This window comes from Pristiophorus japonicus, unplaced genomic scaffold, assembly GCF_044704955.1.
Source record: "Pristiophorus japonicus isolate sPriJap1 unplaced genomic scaffold, sPriJap1.hap1 HAP1_SCAFFOLD_350, whole genome shotgun sequence".
NCBI lineage: Eukaryota > Metazoa > Chordata > Chondrichthyes > Pristiophoridae > Pristiophorus > Pristiophorus japonicus.
Window position 1 is genome coordinate 4,372 of NW_027253325.1, and position 18,356 is coordinate 22,727.

The following is an 18,356-nucleotide window of genomic DNA, read 5'->3' on the forward strand; positions in this document are numbered from 1 at the left end:
AACGTCTATCTGTCCCACCTGTGACAGGGACTGTGGTTCCCGTATTGGACTGTTCAGTCACCTCAGGACTCGTGTTAAGAGTGGAGGCAAGTCTTCCTCGATTGCGAGGGACTGCCTATGAATGAATGAATGAATGAATGACTCGTAGACAAGCGGTCACTCCGAAATATATTTAATTGGGATTTGACAATCGTGCGGGGCCCTCGGTGACCGAGTTGCTGTTCGGACACTGTCTGTCTGTCACAATCAGCGACCTGAGAGGTTGGCCCGTGTCCCCCTCCCTGCCCCTGTACCCCCAGATCTTCGCTCTTCCCCCTCACCACACATGGCCCAATACTTTGCCCGAGGGTGCCATACCGCGCTGGGGTGCGGGATTGCCCCTTCGTCCGAGGTATCGGTGCTGGACATTCGACAGCGTGGGGCTTCACGTCCCCGAGCCGGCTTCTGTCCGAAGCAGCAGGGACCCCCACCCACCCCCCCCGCCCCCATGGCGGAATCCCCACTGCCCCCGCCAAGCCGAGGTCCGTTGTCCAAGCCCCTAAAACCCCGCCCGGATCGGGGAAACGGTCACTCGGCTCGAGGCTGAAGCTGAGGCGTTTCCTGCTCTGTGTGTGGGGTGGGGGAGATACCAGGGCATTCGCTTGGTGACCGGCCGGAGCAGGTTTCGTTCTGGACAACGTTACTGTATTGACACAGCGCCTTTAACGTGGTGAAACGTACCAAGCTGCTTCACACCGAGCCACATCAGGACAAATTAGGGACAGACGACCAAAAGCTGGGTCACAGAGGCGTCTTTGAAGGAGGAGAGAGAGGCGGAGAGGTTTGGGGAGGGAGTTCCAGAGCTTGGGGCCCAGGCAGCTGAAGGCACGGCCACCGATGGTGGAGCGATTATAATCAGGGATGGTCAGGAGGGCAGAATTAGAGGGACGCAGAGATCTCGGTGGGTTGTGGGGCTGGAGGAGATTACAGATATAGGGAGGGGTGTAGGGGCTGGAGGTTACAGAGATAGGGAGGGGTGTAGGAGCTGGAAGGGGTTACAGACATAGGGAGGGTTCTAGGGGCTGGAGGAGATTACAGAGATAGGGAGGGGTGTAGGGGCTGGAGGGGGTTACAGAGATAGGGAGGGGTGTTAGGGCTGGAGGTGGTTACAGAGATAGGGAGGGGTGTTAGGGCTGGAGGTGGTTACAGAGATAGGGAGGGGTGTAGGGGCTGGAGATGGTTACAGAGATAGGGAGGTGTGTAGGGGCTGGAGGAGGTTACAGAGATAGGGAGGGGTGTAGGGGCTGGAGGAGGTTACAGAGATAGGGAGGGGTGTAGGGGCTGGAGGAGGTTACAGAGATAGGGAGGGGCGTAGGGGCTGGAGGAGGTTACAGAGATAGGGAAGGGTGTAGGGGCTGGAGGAGGTTACAGTGAAAGGGAGGGGTGTAGGGGCTGGAGGAGGTGACAGAGATAGGGACGGGTGTAGGGGCTGGAGAAGGTTACAGAGATAGGGAGGGGTGTAGGGGCTGGAGGAGGTTACAGAGATAGGGAAGGGTGTAGGGGCTGGAGGAGGTTACAGTGAAAGGGAGGGGTGTAGGGGCTGGAGGAGGTGACAGAGATAGGGACGGGTGTAGGGGCTGGAGAAGGTTACAGAGATAGGGAGGGGGCGAGGAGGCCATGGAGAGATTTGTAAACCAGGATGAGAATTTTGAAATCGAGATGTTGCCGGACCGGGAGCCAATGTAGGTCAGTGAGCACAGGGGGTGATGGGTGAGTGGGACTCGGTGTGAGTTAGGACACGGGGCAGTGAGCACAGGGGGTGTTGGGTGAGTGGGACTGGGTGTGAGTTAGGACACGGGGCAGCGAGCACAGGGGGTGATGGGTGAGTGGGACTGGGTGTGAGTTAGGACACGGGGTCAGTGAGCACAGGGGGTGATGGGTGAGTGGGACTGGGTGTGAGTTAGGACACGGGGCAGCGAGCACAGGGGGTGATGGGTGAGTGGGACTGGGTGTGAGTTAGGACACGGGGTCAGTGAGCACAGGGGGTGATGGGTGAGTGGGACTCGGTGCGAGTTAGGACACGGGGCAGTGAGCACAGGGGGTGATGGGTGAGTGGGACTGGGTGTGAGTTAGGACACGGGGTCAGTGAGCACAGGAGGTGATGGGTGAGCGGGACTCGGTGCGAGTTAGGACACGGGGCAGTGAGCACAGGGGGTGATGGGTGAGTGGGACTGGGTGTGAGTTAGGACACGGGGTCAGTGAGCACGGGGTGATGGGTGAGTGGGACTCGGTGTGAGTTAGGACACGGGGCAGTGAGCACAGGGGGTGATGGGTGAGTGGGACTGGGTGTGAGTTAGGACACGGGGGCAGTGAGTACAGGGGGTGATGGGTGAGTGGGACTCGGTGCGAGTTAGGACACGGGACAGTGAGCACAGGGGGTGATGGGTGAATGGGACTGGGTGTGAGTTAGGACACGGGGGCAGTGAGCACAGGGGGTGATGGGTGAGTGGGACTGGGTGTGAGTTAGGACACGGGGGCAGTGAGCACAGGGGGTGATGGGTGAGTGGGACTGGGTGTGAGTTAGGACACGGGGCAGTGAGCACAGGGGGTGATGGGTGAGTGGGACTGGGTGTGAGTTAGGACACGGGGCAGTGAACACAGGGGGTGATGGGTGAGTGGGACTGGGTGTGAGTTAGGACACGGGGGCAGCCAGTTTTGGATCACCTCTAGTTTACGTTGGGTAGAATGTGGGAGGCCGGCCAGGAGTGTGTTGGAATAGTCAAGTCTGGAGGTAACGGAGGCAGGGATGAGGGTTTCAGCAGCGGATGAGCTGAGGCAGGGGGCAGAGATGGGCGATGTTGAAAACAGCTTCATCATTGGCACAGGGAACGGGAGCCCAATGATGCTGATCGCGCGGTTAACAATTAATATATATTTTATAAATAACACCACACAACCAGAACGGGCACGAGGAGGGCAAACTTCTATCAACCTACTAGCGATGATCGTCATAACTCTGAAACTAAACAACGAAACAAGTACAAGGTTTGAATATCATCTCAGAAAAACATGGACTGTCGATGTTGTTCAATCGTGTCTCGACCAGTCAGCATCGCACGATCAGGCTCTCAGTAATACAATTCTTTGTCCCACCAACCTACAGACACACAAACAGTCGGTTACATATCGACACTCACTGAATGTCCCAGTGTAGAGCGAGCTTTACCCTTTATCTAACCCCCTGTACCTGCCCTGGGAGTGTTTGATGGGACAGTGTAGAGGGAGCTTTACTCTGTATCTAACCTCCTGTACCTGCCCTGGGAGTGTTTGATGGGACAGTGTAGAGGGAGCTTTACTCTGTATCTAACCCCCTGTACCTGCCCTGGGAGTGTTTGATAGGGCAGTGTAGAGGGAACTTTACTCTGTATCTAACCCCGTGCTGTACCTGCCCTGGGAGTGTTTGATGGGACAATGTAGAGGGAGCTTTACTCTGTATCTAACCCCCTGTACCTGCCCTGGGAGTGTTTGATGGGACAGTGCAGAGGGAGCTTTACTCTGTATCTAATCCCCTGTACCTGCCCTGGGAGTGTTTGATGGGACAGTGTAGAGGGAGCTTTACTCTGTATCTAACCCCCTGTACCTGCCCTGGGAGTGTTTGATGGGACAGTGTAGAGAGAGCTTTACTCTGTATCTAACCCCCTGTACCTGCCCTGGGAGTGTTTGATGGGACAGTGTCGAGGGAGCTTTACTCTGTATCTAACCCCCTGTATCTGCCCTGGGAGTGTTTGATGGGACAGTGTCGAGGGAGCTTTACTCTGTATCTAACCCCCTGTACCTGCCCTGGGAGTGTTTGATGGGACAGTGTAGAGGGAGCTTTACTCTGTATCTAACCCCATGCTGTACCTGCCCTGGGAGTGTTTGATGGGACAGTGTAGAGGGAGCTTTACTCTGTATCTAACCCCGTGCTGTACCTGCCCCGGGAGTGTTTGATGGGACAGTGTAGAGGGAGCGTTACTCTGTATCTAACCCCCTGTACCTGCCCTGGGAGTGTTTGATGGGACAGTGTAGAGGGAGCTTTACTCTGTATCTAACCCCCTGTACCTGCCCCAGGAGTGTTTGATGGGACAGTGTAGAGGGAGCTTTACTCTGTATCTGACCCACTGTACCTGCCCTGGGAGTGTTTGATGGGACAGTGTAGAGGGAGCTTTACTCTGTATCTAACCCCCTGTACCGGCCCTACGAGTGTTTGATGCGGACAGTGTAGAGGGAGCTTTACTCTGTATCTAACCCCCTGTACCTGCCCTGGGAGTGTTTGATGGGACAGTGTCGAGGGAGCTTTACTCTGTATCTAACCCCCTGTACCTGCCCTGGGAGTGTTTGATGGGACAGTGTAGAGGGAGCTTTACTCTGTATCTAACCCCGTGCTGTACCTGCCCCGGGAGTGTTTGATGGGACAGTGTAGAGGGAGCTTTACTCTGTATCTACCCCCCTGTACCTGCCCTGGGAGTGTTTGATGGGACAGTGTAGAGGGAGCTTTACTCTGTATCTAACCCCCTGTACCTGCCCTGGGAGTGTTTGATGGGACAGTGTAGAAGGAGCTTTACTCTGTATCTAACCCCCTGTACCTGCCCTGGGAGTGTTTGATGGGACAGTGTAGAGAGAGCTTTACTCTGTATCTAACCCCCTGTACCTGCCCTGGGAGTGTTTGATGGGACAGTGTCGAGGGAGCTTTACTCTGTATCTAACCCCCTGTACCTGCCCTGGGAGTGTTTGATGGGACAGTGTCGAGGGAGCTTTACTCTGTATCTAACCCCCTGTACCTGCCCTGGGAGTGTTTGATGGGACAGTGTAGAGGGAGCTTTACTCTGTATCTAACCCCATGCTGTACCTGCCCTGGGAGTGTTTGATGGGACAGTGTAGAGGGAGCTTTACTCTGTATCTAACCCCGTGCTGTACCTGCCCCGGGAGTGTTTGATGGGACAGTGTAGAGGGAGCGTTACTCTGTATCTAACCCCCTGTACCTGCCCTGGGAGTGTTTGATGGGACAGTGTAGAGGGAGCTTTACTCTGTATCTAACCCCCTGTACCTGCCCCAGGAGTGTTTGATGGGACAGTGTAGAGGGAGCTTTACTCTGTATCTGACCCACTGTACCTGCCCTGGGAGTGTTTGATGGGACAGTGTAGAGGGAGCTTTACTCTGTATCTAACCCCCTGTACCGGCCCTGGGAGTGTTTGATGCGGACAGTGTAGAGGGAGCTTTACTCTGTATCTAACCCCCTGTACCTGCCCTGGGAGTGTTTGATGGGACAGTGTCGAGGGAGCTTTACTCTGTATCTAACCCCCTGTACCTGCCCTGGGAGTGTTTGATGGGACAGTGTAGAGGGAGCTTTACTCTGTATCTAACCCCGTGCTGTACCTGCCCTGGGAGTGTTTGATGGGACAGTGTAGAGGGAGCTTTACTCTGTATCTAACCCCCTGTACCTGCCCTGGGAGTGTTTGATGGGACAGTGTAGAGTGAGCTTTACTCTGTATCTAACCCCATGCTGTACCTGCCCCTTGAGTGTCTGATGGGACAGTGTAGAGGGAGCTTTACTCTGTATCTAACCCCCTGTAGCTGCCCTGGGAGTGTTTGATGGGACAGTGTAGAGGGAGCTTTACTCTGTATCTAACCCCCTGTACCTGCCCCGGGAGTGTTTGATGGGACAGTGTAGAGTGAGCTTTACTCTGTATCTAACCCCCTGTACCTGACCCGGGTGTGTTTGGTGGGACAGTGTAGAGGGAGCTTTACTCTGTATCTAACCCCCTGTACCTGCCCTGGGAGTGTTTGATGGGACATTGTAGAGGGAGCTTTACTCTGTATGTAACCACCTGTACCTGCCCTGGGAGTGTTTGATGGGACAGTGTAGAGGGAGCTTTACTCTGTATCTAACCTCCTGTACCTGCCCTGGGAGTGTTTGATAGGACAGTGTAGAGGGAGCTTTACTCTGTATCTAACCCCGTGCTGTACCTGCCCCGGGAGTGTTTGATGGGACAGTTTAGAGGGACCTTTCATACTCACTTCCGGGATTTCTGCGTACTCCAAGTTTTCTGATCTCATCGTAGACGAAGATTAGGATGCCGAACGGGATCGGAACAAACCACCACTGACCCCTGTCAGAGAATGAAGACCAGGTTACTGTGCGGGTCACATCGACCTCGATCCTGTGCGAATCCGGAGCAGTACCCCCACCCGGACCCCCAACACTTGAGGTGGGACTGCCCGCGCTTTGTGACTTAACAATAGGGAGCAGGAGTTGGCCATTTCGGACTGAGATGAGGAGGAATCTCTTCACTCGGAGGGTGGTGAATCTTTGCCATTCTCGGCCCCAGAGGGCTGTGGGGGGGCTCAGTCGTTGAGTATATTCAAGGCCGAGATCGATAGATTTGTGCCCGCCAGGGGAATGACGGGGTATGGGGATCGGGCGGGAATGCCGAGTTGAGTTCGCTGATCCGCCGAGATTTCATTGGATGGCGGAGCAGGCTCGAGGGGCCGAATGGCCGACTCCTGCTCCTATTTTTTCTGTCCGTCCACAGATCCCTGAAGGTTGCAGGCCAGGAGGAGAAGGTGGTTAAGAAGGCATACGGAATACTTGCCTTTATTGGCCGGGGCATGGAATACAAGAGCAGGGGAGGTTACGCTTAAATTGTATAATACTTTGGTTAGGCCACAGCTGGAGTACTGCGTGCAGTTCTGTTCGCCGTATTATAGGAAGGACGTGATTGCACTCGAGAGGGTGCAGAGGAGATTTACGAGGATGTTGCCTGGAATGGAGAATCTTAGTTATGAGGACAGATTGGATCGGCTGGGTTTGTTCTCATTGGAACAGAGGAGGTTGAGAGGAGACCTCATCGAGGTGTACAAAATATTGAGGGGCCTGGACATAGTGGATAGTGAGGGTCTATTTCCATTGGTGGAGGGGGCTATTACGAGGGGGCATAGTTTTAAGGTGGTTGGTGGAAGGTTTAGAGGGGATTTGAGGGGGGGTCTTCTTTACGCAGAGGGTTGTGGGGATCTGGAACTCGCTGCCTGGTAGAGTGGTGGATGCAGAAACCCTCACCACTTTTAAGAGATGGTTGGATGAGCACTTAAAGTGCAGTAACCTGCAGGGTTACAGACCTAGAGCTGGTCATTGGGATTAGACTGGATGACCTTTTGTTGGACGGAGCAGATATAACGGTAAGTACTGCAGGGAATCGAATACGGCCAGGGGGATCTCCTGGACTAGTGTCGATCGCCTGGATGGGTCGGAGAGGCATTTTCCCAGATTTTTTCTCCCTGTATTGTCCTGGGTTTTTATCTGGTTTTGCCTCTCCCAGGAGATCACATGACTCCGGTTGGGGTGGAGTGTAGAATGTTTCAGTGTAAGGGATGTCGCAGTTGTGTGAGGCGGACTGGTTGGGCCGGGTGCTCTTTGCCTTTCCGTCATTGTTCATGGGTTTATATGTAACCTTCAGGGCTACTGACCAAGGGCCGTGTGTCTCTGTGTCGGCCGGGGCGGACACGATGGGCCGGAATGGCCTCCTTCTGTGCTGTAAATTTCTATGTTTCTCTCGGTCAGCGAACACAGTGGGTGATGGGTGAGTGGGACTTGGTGCGAGTTAGGACACGGGTCAGTGAGCACAGGGGGTGATGGGTGAGTGGGACTGGGTGCGAGTTAGGACACGGGGCAGTGAGCACAGGGGGTGATGGGTGAGCGGGACTGGGTGTGAGTTAGGACACGGGGGCAGTGAGCACAGGGGGTGATGGGTGAGCGGGACTCGGTGCGAGTTAGGACACGGGGCAGTGAGCACAGGGGGTGATGGGTGAGTGGGACTGGGTGCGAGTTAGGACACGGGGCAGTGAGCACAGGGGGTGATGGGTGAGCGGGACTGGGTGCGAGTTAGGACACGGGGGCAGTGAGCACAGGGGGTGATGGGTGAGCGGGACTCGGTGCGAGTTAGGACACGGGGTCAGTGAGCACAGGGGGTGATGGGTGAGTGGGACTGGGTGCGAGTTAGGACACGGGGTCAGTGAGCACAGAGGGTGATGGGTGAGTGGGACTGGGTGTGAGTTAGGACATGGGGCAGTGAGCACAGGGGGTGATGGGTGAGCAGGACTCGGTGTGAGTTAGGACACAGGGTCAGTGAGCACAGGGGGTGATGGGTGAGTGGGACTGGGTGTGAGTTAGGACACGGGGTCAGTGAGCACAGGGGGTGATGGGTGAGTGGGACTGGGTGTGAGTTAGGACACGGGTCAGTGAGCACAGGGGGTGATGGGTGAGTGGGACTGGGTGTGAGTTAGGACACGGGGTCAGTGAGCACAGGGGGTGATGGGTGAGTGGGACTGGGTGTGAGTTAGGACACGGGGCACAGGGGGTGATGGGTGAGTGGGACTGGGTGTGAGTTAGGACACGGGGGCAGTGAGCACAGGGGGTGATGGGTGAGTGGGACTCGGTGCGAGTTAAGACACGGGGGCAGTGAGCACAGGGGGTGATGGGTGAGTGGGATTGGGTGTGAGTTAGGACACGGGGTCAGCGAGCACAGGGGGTGATGGGTGAGTGGGACTGGGTGTGAGTTAGGACACGGGGCAGCGAGCACAGGGGGTGATGGGTGAGTGGGACTGGGTGTGAGTTAGGACACGGGTCAGTGAGCACAGGGGGTGATGGGTGAGTGGGACTGGGTGTGAGTTAGGACATGGGGCAGTGAGCACAGGGGGTGATGGGTGAGCAGGACTCGGTGTGAGTTAGGACACAGGGTCAGTGAGCACAGGGGGTGATGGGTGAGTGGGACTGGGTGTGAGTTAGGACACGGGGTCAGTGAGCACAGGGGGTGATGGGTGAGTGGGACTGGGTGTGAGTTAGGACACGGGTCAGTGAGCACAGGGGGTGATGGGTGAGTGGGACTGGGTGTGAGTTAGGACACGGGGTCAATGAGCACAGGGGGTGATGGGTGAGTGGGACTGGGTGCGAGTTAGGACACGGGGGCAGTGAGCACAGGGGGTGATGGGTGAGTGGGACTGGGTGTGAGTTAGGACACGGGTCAGTGAGCACAGGGGATGATGGGTGAGTGGGACTGGGTGCGAGTTAGGACACGGAGCAGTGAGCACAGGGGGTGATGGGTGAGTGGGACTGGGTGTGAGTTAGAACACGGGGCAGTGAGCACAGGGGTTGATGGGTGAGTGGGACTGGGTGTGAGTTAGGACACGGGGCACAGGGGGTGATGGGTGAGTGGGACTGGGTGTGAGTTAGGACACGGGGGCAGTGAGCACAGGGGGTGATGGGTGAGTGGGACTCGGTGCGAGTTAAGACACGGGGGCAGTGAGCACAGGGGGTGATGGGTGAGTGGGATTGGGTGTGAGTTAGGACACGGGGTCAGCGAGCACAGGGGGTGATGGGTGAGTGGGACTGGGTCTGAGTTAGGACACGGGGCAGCGAGCACAGGGGGTGATGGGTGAGTGGGACTGGGTGTGAGTTAGGACACGGGTCAGTGAGCACAGGGGGTGATGGGTGAGTGGGACTGGGTGTGAGTTAGGACACGGGGTCAGTGAGCACAGGGGGTGATGGGTGAGTGGGACTGGGTGTGAGTTAGGACACGGAGCAGTGAGCACAGGGGGTGATGGGTGAGTGGGACTGGGTGTGAGTTAGGACATGGGGTCAGTGAGCACAGGGGGTGATGGGTGAGTGGGACTGGGTGTGAGTTAGGACACGGGGTCAGTGAGCAGAGGGGGTGATGGGTGAGTGGGACTGGGTGTGAGTTAGGACACGGGGTCAGTGAGCACAGGGGGTGATGGGTGAGCGGGACTGGGTGTGAGTTAGGACACGGGGTCAGTGAGCACAGGGGGTGATGGGTGAGTGGGACTGGGTGTGAGTTAGGACACGGGGTCAGTGAGCACAGGGGGTGATGGGTGAGTGGGACTGGGTGTGAGTTAGGACACGGAGCAGTGAGCACAGGGGGTGATGGGTGAGTGGGACTGGGTGTGAGTTAGGACACGGGGCAGTGAGCACAGGGGGTGATGGGTGAGTGGGACTGGGTGTGAGTTGGGACACGGGGTCAGTGAGCACAGGGGGTGATGGGTGAGTGGGACTCGGTGTGAGTTAGGACACGGGGCAGTGAGCACAGGGGGTGATGGGTGAGTGGGACTGGGTGTGAGTTAGGACACGGGGTCAGTGAGCACAGGGGGTGATGGGTGAGTGGGACTGGGTGTGAATTAGGACACGGGGTCAGTGAGCACAGGGGGTGATGGGTGAGCGGGACTGGTTGTGAGTTAGGACACGGGGTCAGTGAGCACAGGGGGTGATGGGTGAGTGGGACTGGGTGTGAGTTAGGACACGGGGTCAGTGAGCACAGGGGGTGATGGGTGAGTGGGACTGGGTGTGAGCTAGGACACGGAGCAGTGAGCACAGGGGGTGATGGGTGAGTGGGACTGGGTGTGAGTTAGGACACGGGGTCAGCGAGCACAGGGGGTGATGGGTGAGTGGGACTGGGTGTGAGTTAGGACACGGGGCAGTGAGCACAGGGGGTGATGGGAGAGTGGGACTGGGTGTGAGTTAGGACACGGGGCAGTGAGCACAGGGGGTGATGGGTGAGTGGGACTCGGTGTGAGTTAGGACACGGGGCAGTGAGCACAGGGGGTGATGGGTGAGTGGGACTGGGTGTGAGTTAGGACACGGGGTCAGTGAGCACAGGGGGTGATGGATGAGCGGGACTGGGTGCGAGTTAGGACACGGGGCAGTGAGCACAGGGGGTGATGGGTGAGTGGGACTGGGTGTGAGTTAGGACACGGGTCAGTGAGCACAGGGTGTGATGGGTGAGTGGGACTCGGTGCGAGTTAGGACACGGGACCGCGAGCACAGGGGGTGATGGATGAGTGGGACTGGGTGTGAGTTAGGACACGGGGCAGTGAGCACAGGGGGTGATGGGTGAGTGGGACTGGGTGTGAGTTAGGACACGGGGCAGTGAGCACAGGGGGTGATGGGTGAGTGGGACTGGGTGTGAGTTAGGACACGGGGCAGTGAGCACAGGGGGTGATGGGTGAGTGGGACTGGGTGTGAGTTAGGACACGGGTCAGTGAGCACAGGGGGTGATGGGTGAGTGGGACTGGGTGTGAGTTAGGACACGGGGGCAGTGAGCACAGGGGGTGATGGGTGAGTGGGACTCGGTGCGAGTTAAGACACGGGGGCAGTGAGCACAGGGGGTGATGGGTGAGTGGGATTGGGTGTGAGTTAGGACACGGGGTCAGCGAGCACAGGGGGTGATGGGTGAGTGGGACTGGGTGTGAGTTAGAACACGGGGCAGCGAGCACAGGGGGTGATGGGTGAGTGGGACTGGGTGTGAGTTAGGACACGGGTCAGTGAGCACAGGGGGTGATGGGTGAGTGGGACTGGGTGTGAGTTAGGACACGGGGTCAGTGAGCACAGGGGGTGATGGGTGAGTGGGACTGGGTGTGAGTTAGGACACGGAGCAGTGAGCACAGGGGGTGATGGGTGAGTGGGACTGGGTGTGAGTTAGGACATGGGGTCAGTGAGCACAGGGGGTGATGGGTGAGTGGGACTGGGTGTGAGTTAGGACACGGGGTCAGTGAGCACAGGGGGTGATGGGTGAGTGGGACTGGGTGTGAGTTAGGACACGGGGTCAGTGAGCACAGGGGGTGATGGGTGAGCGGGACTGGGTGTGAGTTAGGACACGGGGTCAGTGAGCACAGGGGGTGATGGGTGAGTGGGACTGGGTGTGAGTTAGGACACGGGGTCAGTGAGCACAGGGGGTGATGGGTGAGTGGGACTGGGTGTGAGTTAGGACACGGAGCAGTGAGCACAGGGGGTGATGGGTGAGTGGGACTGGGTGTGAGTTAGGACACGGGGCAGTGAGCACAGGGGGTGATGGGTGAGTGGGACTGGGTGTGAGTTGGGACACAGGGTCAGTGAGCACAGGGGGTGATGGGTGAGTGGGACTCGGTGTGAGTTAGGACACGGGGCAGTGAGCACAGGGGGTGATGGGTGAGTGGGACTGGGTGTGAGTTAGGACACGGGGTCAGTGAGCACAGGGGGTGATGGGTGAGTGGGACTGGGTGTGAGTTAGGACACGGGGTCAGTGAGCACAGGGGGTGATGGGTGAGTGGGACTGGGTGTGAGTTAGGACACGGAGCAGTGAGCACAGGGGGTGATGGGTGAGTGGGACTGGGTGTGAGTTAGGACACGGGGTCAGCGAGCACAGGGGGTGATGGGTGAGTGGGACTCGGTGCGAGTTAGGACACGGGGCAGTGAGCACAGGGGGTGATGGGTGAGTGGGACTGGGTGTGAGTTAGGACACGGGTCAGTGAGCACAGGGGGTGATGGGTGAGTGGGACTGGGTGTGAGTTAGGACACGGGGGCAGTGAGCACAGGGGGTGATGGGTGAGTGGGACTGGGTGTGAGTTAGGACACGGGGCAGTGAGCACAGGTGGTGATGGGTGAGTGGGACTGGGTGTGAGTTAGGACACGGGGTCAGTGAGCACAGGTGGTGATGGGTGAGTGGGACTGGGTGTGAGTTAGGACACGGGGGTAGCGGGGTTTTGGACGAGCGGGAGAAGGTTCAGGCCGGCCAGGAGCGTGTTGGAACTGTCGATAGCCTGGAGGTAACAGAAAAGCTCGGATGAGGGTGCCTGCGATACAGAGCGGACCCACCAGGGGGCAGTACTTACCGAATCGGCATAAAGTTGAAAATGTTCGGCATGCCGGGGCAGTAACAGAGGAAGTTCCCGAGCAGAATCTGGAAAAGGATGGCCGAGAGCAGCACCTTGTTTCTGAACACACACACACACACAAAGAAAGGAAATAAACATGAATTCATCGAAGCACAGATACTCACAGCGCACAGCACGATCCCATTGGGCCCGTCAAGCCCGTGCTGCACCGGCTCTGTGACAGAGCGACCCAATCAGTCCCATTATCCTCCCCCCCCTACCTCCGCCCTCCACTTCCTCGTAACCCTGTACAGTCCTCGAGTCGCAACGCACTCTCCAAATTATTGATGGTCTCGGCGTCCACCAAACTTTTCTGTTCGCTCGCTCCCGAACCCAGCAACTCTCTGAGCGAGTAGCTTTTCTCCTCATCGCCCCTCGAGATCTTTGGCCAATGATTTTGACTCTCAAGGCCCCTGGTTGTTGCCCCACTCGCCCGAGAGAATAGTTGCTCGCTCTCTCTACTCTGTCCAAACCTCTCTTCATCTTGAAGACCTCGATCAGGTCACCTCTCAACCTGCACACCTCCAAGCCGAACCGTCCAACCTTTGCCAAACTCCCCAAGTCACTGACGTCCCTCATCCCTGGTAAACATAGAAACATAGACAATAGGTGCAGGAGTAGGCCATTCGGCCCTTCGAGCCTGCACCACCATTCAATATGATCATGGCTGATCATTCCCTCAGTACCCCATTCCTGCTTTCTCTCCATACCCCTTGATCCCTTTAGCCGTAAGGGCCACATCTAACTCCCTTTTGAATATATCTAACGAACTGGTCCCAACAACTCTCTGCGGTAGAGAATTCCACAGGTTCACCACTCTCTGAGTGAAGAAGTTTCTCCTCATCTCGGTCCTAAATGGCTTACCCCTTATCCTTAGTCTGTGTCCCCTGGTTCTGGACTTCCCCAACATCGGGAACATTCTTCCTGCATCTAACCTGTCCAGTCCCATCAGAATTTTATATGTTTCTATGAGATCCCCTCTCATTCTTCTGAATTCCAGTGAATATAAGCCCAGTTGATCCAGTCTCTCCTCATATGTCAGTCCTGCCATCCCGGGAATCAGTCTGGTGAACCTTCGCTGCACTCCCTCAATAGCAAGAACGTCCTTCCTCAGATTAGGAGACCAAAACTGAACACAATATTCCAGGTGTGGCCTCACCAAGGCCCTGTACAACTGCAGTAAGACCTCCCTGCTCCTATACTCAACTCCTCTCGCTATGAAGGCCAACATACCATTTTCCTTCTTCACCGCCTGCTGTACCTGCATGCCAACTTTCAATGACTGATGTACCATGACACCCAGGTCTCGTTGCACCTCCCCTTTTCCTAATCTGCCGCCATTCAGATAATATTCTGCCTTCCTGTTTTTGCCCCCAAAGTGGTTAACCTCACATTTATCCACATTATACTGCATCTGCCATGCATTTGCCCACTCACCTAAACCTGTCCAAGTAACCCTGCAGCCTCTTAGCATCCTCCTCACATCCTGGTAAACCTCCTCTGTACCCTCTCTGAAACCTTTGATATCTTTCCTGAATTGTGGTGCCCTGAATTGGTTACAATATTCCAACTGAGGTGCAACGAGGTGATTTATAAGGTCCCGGAGTGCTTTTTATGTTCTATTACTCTGTTTATAAACCCAATATCGATGGCATCAACTTCCACCAAACTTTTCAGGGAGCGAGCCCCAACTCTCAGTGAGAAGGATTTCGCCTCACCCCAGCTCCAGAACGTTTGCCAACGATTTTGATGCTTTGACCTCTGGCAGTCGACCCACTTGCCCTTGATAGCCACCTTATCAACTTGCCCCCTGCCACATTTAAGGATTAAGAACGTAAGAAATAGGAGCAGGAGTCGGCCATTCGGCCCCTCGAGCCTGCTCCGCCATCCAATGAGATCACGGCTGATCTTCCACCTCAACTCCCCTTTCCCGCCCGATCCCTGGACCCCAAAATCCACCGATCTCAGCCTTGAATATACTCAACGACTGAGCCCCCACAGCCCTCTGGGGCAGAGAATTCCACAGATTCACCTCCCCTCCGAGTGAAGAAATTCCTCCTCATCTCAGTCCTCAATGGCCGACCCCTTATCCTGAGACTGTGTGAGCCCTGGTTCTAGACTCCCCAGCCCCGGGGGGGGGGAAAACACCCTCCCTGTATCTACCCTGTCAAGCCCCCTCACAATCTGGTGTGTTTCAATGAGACCCCCTCTCATTCTTCTAAACTCCAGAGAGTATCGGCCCATTCTACACAATCTCTCCTCATAGGACAATCTTCCCCATCCCAGGGATCAATCGAGTGAACCTCCGTTGTACCATCTCCATGGTAAGTATATCCTTCCCCAGATAAGGAGACCAAGACAGTGCTCAGTACTCCAGGTGTGGTCTCACCGAGGTCCTGTACAGTTGTAGCAAGACTTCCTCACTCTGATACTCCAACCTCCCCTGCAATAAAGGTCAACATTCCATTTGCCTTCTGCATTGCTTGCTGTACCTACACACTCGCTTTCTGTGTCTCTGGCACAACAGCCAGATCTCGCTGAACCCCAACGTTTCCCGCCATTTAAAAAATGTTCTGTTTTTCTATTCTTCCGACCAAAGCGAATAACCTCCCATTTCCCCACATTAAACCCCATCTGCCACCTCACTGCCCACTCACTCGGTCTATCTATATCCCTTTGCAGTTGCTTAGTGTTCCCCTCACAGCTTACTGTCCCACCGAGCTTTGTATCATCAGCAAACCTGGATACATTACACGCGGTCCCTTCATCCAGGTCATTAATATAGATTGTAAATAACTGGGGCCCCAGCACCGATCCCTACAGCACCCCACTAGTTACAGCCTGCCAACCTGAAAATGACCCATTCATCCCGACTCTCTGTTTTCTGTGTGTTAACCAATCCTCTAGCCTTATCTTGTGTAATATGGGCCGCCTGAGGAAAAGAGTGTTTGAAGACCAGGCCCTCAAATCCACCACCGAGCTCATGGTCCACAGGGCTGTAGTGATACTCGCCCTCCTGTATGGCTCAGAGACATGGACCATGTACAGTAGGTACCTCACCCCCAGCTCATGGTCTACAGGACTGTAGTGATACCCGCCCTCCTGTATGGCCCAGAGACATGGACCATGTACAGTAGACACCTCACCCCCAGCTCATGGTCTACAGGGCTGTAGTGATACCCGCCCTCCTGTATGGCTCAGAGACATGGACCATGTACAGTAGGTACCTCATCCCCAGCTCATGGTCTACAGGGCTGTAGTGATACCCGCCCTCCTGTATGGCTCAGAGACATGGACCGTGTACAGTAGGTACCTCACCCCCAGCTCATGGTCTACAGGGCTGTAGTGATACCCGCCCTCCTGTATGGCTCAGAGACATGGACCATGTACAGTAGACACCTCAAGTCGCTGGAGAAATACCACCAACGATGTCTCCGCAAGATCCTGCAAATCCCCCGGGAGGACAGACGCACCAACGTTAGCGTCCTCGACCAGGCCCAACATCCCCAGCATCGAAGCACTGACCACACTCGACCAGCTCCGCTGGGCAGGGCCACATTGTCCGCATGTCCCCCCAGACACGAGACTCCCCAAAGCAAGCGCTCTACTCGGAACTCCTTCACGGGCAAACGGGCCAAAGGTGGGCAGAGGAAACGTTACAAGGGATCACCCTCAAAGCCCTCCCTGATAAAGTGCAACATCCCCACCGACACCTGGGAGTCCCTGGGCCCAAAGACCAGTCCGCCCTAAGTGGAGGGAGTGCATCCGGGAGGGCGCTGAGCACCTCGAGTCTCGTCGCCGAGAGCGTGCAGAAACCAAGCGCAGGCAGCGGAAGGAGCGTGCGGCAAACCAGTCCCACCCTCCCCTTCCCTCAACGTCTGTCTGTCCCACCCTCCCCTTCCCTCAACGTCTATCTGTCCCACCCTCCCCTTCCCTCAACGTCTATCTGTCCCACCCTCCCCTTGCCTCAACGTCTATCTGTCCCACCCTCCCCTTCCCTCAACGTCTATCTGTCCCATCCTCCCCCTTCCCTCAACGTCGATCTGTCCCACCCTCCCCTTCCCTCAACGTCTATCTGTCCCACCCTCCCCTTCCCTCAACGTCTATCTGTCCCACCCTCCCCTTCCCTCAACGTCTATCTGTCCCACCCTCCCCTTCCCTCAACGTCTATCTGTCCCACCCTCCCCTTCCCTCAACGTCTATCTGTCCCACCTGTGACAGGGACTGTGGTTCCCGTATTGGACTGTTCAGTCACCTCAGGACTCGTGTTAAGAGTGGGAGCAAGTCTTCCTCGATTCCGAGGGACTGCCTGTGATGGTAACGAGTTCTGTTCCACTCCAGGGACTGCCAATGATGAAGAATAACCTTTTATGTGGCACCTTATCAAAAGTCTTTTGGAAATGCAAATATATCACATCCACTGGTTCTCCCTTTTATCTACCCTGCCAGTTACATCCTCAAAAAACTCTCTGTGCGCATCTGGACATTGCAAAAATCGTGGCGTTGACAGCATTACCCCCCCGAGTCCTCCCCAAGCACGTGGTCATTGCCCTGCTCCGTGCCGGACTCCCGATTGCCATTCGGCGAAGGAGCGGGGTCCGGGAGCGGTGGGGAGCCCACGTGTCCCGTCTCCTCACCTGAAGACCCCTTGCTGAAACATGGAGAGTCGCCGAGTCTTCCTGATGAGACAGTCGGAGATCTGGCACATCTCAATGCTGATGAAGAACACGGTGTAGCAGGTGTACTGCTGGTATCGGCGTTGCCAAAAGGTCTGCAGGGGGAAAAACACGGCCAGCGGTTAAAGGGGGGGGGCACGCATTCGGAGGCTCGGCCTCCAGTCCATTCAGCCCCTCGAGTCTGTTACACAGGAACAGGAGGAGGCCCATTCAACCCCTCGAGCCTGTTACACAGGAACAGGAGGAGGCCCATTCAGCCCCTCGAGTCTGTTACACAGGAACAGGAGGAGGCCCATTCAACCCCTCGAGCCTGTTACACAGGAACAGGAGGAGGCCCATTCAGCCCCTCGAGCCTGTTACACAGGAACAGGAGGAGGCCCATTCAGCCCCTCGAGCCTGTTACACAGGAACAGGAGGAGGCCCATTCAGCCCCTCGAGCCTGTTACACAGGAACAGGAGGAGGCCCATTCAGCCCCTCGAGCCTGTTACACAGGAACAGGAGGAGGCCCATTCAGCCCCTCGAGCCTGTTACACAGGAACAGGAGGAGGCCCATTCAGCCCCTCGAGCCTGTTACACAGGAACAGGAGGAGGCCCATTCAGCCCCTCGAGCCTGTTACACAGGAACAGGAGGAGGCCCATTCAACCCCTCGAGCCTGTTACACAGGAACAGGAGGAGGCCCATTCAGCCCCTCGAGCCTGTTACACAGGAACAGGAGGAGGCCCATTCAGCCCCTCGAACCTGTTACACAGGAACAGGAGGAGGCCCATTCGGCCCCTCGAGCCTGTTACACAGGAACAGGAGGAGGCCCATTCAGTCCCTCGAGCCTGTTACACAGGAACAGGAGGAGGCCCATTCGGCCCCTCGAGCCTGTTACACAGGAACAGGAGGGGGCCCATTCAGTCCCTCGAGCCTGTTACACAGGAACAGGAGGAGGCCCATTCAGCCCCGAGAGCCAATTCCGACA

General features: G+C 56.4%; 1 protein-coding gene across 1 annotated transcript in view; it reads right to left on the reverse strand.

Annotated features, from left to right (window-relative positions):
• Positions 1–514: 514 nt before the first annotated feature.
• The window catches only part of LOC139250208 (potassium-transporting ATPase alpha chain 1), a 60,581-nt gene continuing 42,739 nt past the window's right edge, over positions 515–18,356 (reverse strand). Inside the window, exons 19-22 of the mRNA XM_070872703.1 lie at positions 17,352–17,485; positions 12,673–12,774; positions 6,037–6,128; positions 515–3,136 (exon numbers count right to left, since the gene is read on the reverse strand). Coding sequence (XP_070728804.1) covers positions 3,108–3,136; positions 6,037–6,128; positions 12,673–12,774; positions 17,352–17,485 — 357 coding nt within the window. The 3' untranslated portion in view covers positions 515–3,107. The remainder of the gene's footprint in view (positions 3,137–6,036; positions 6,129–12,672; positions 12,775–17,351; positions 17,486–18,356) is intronic.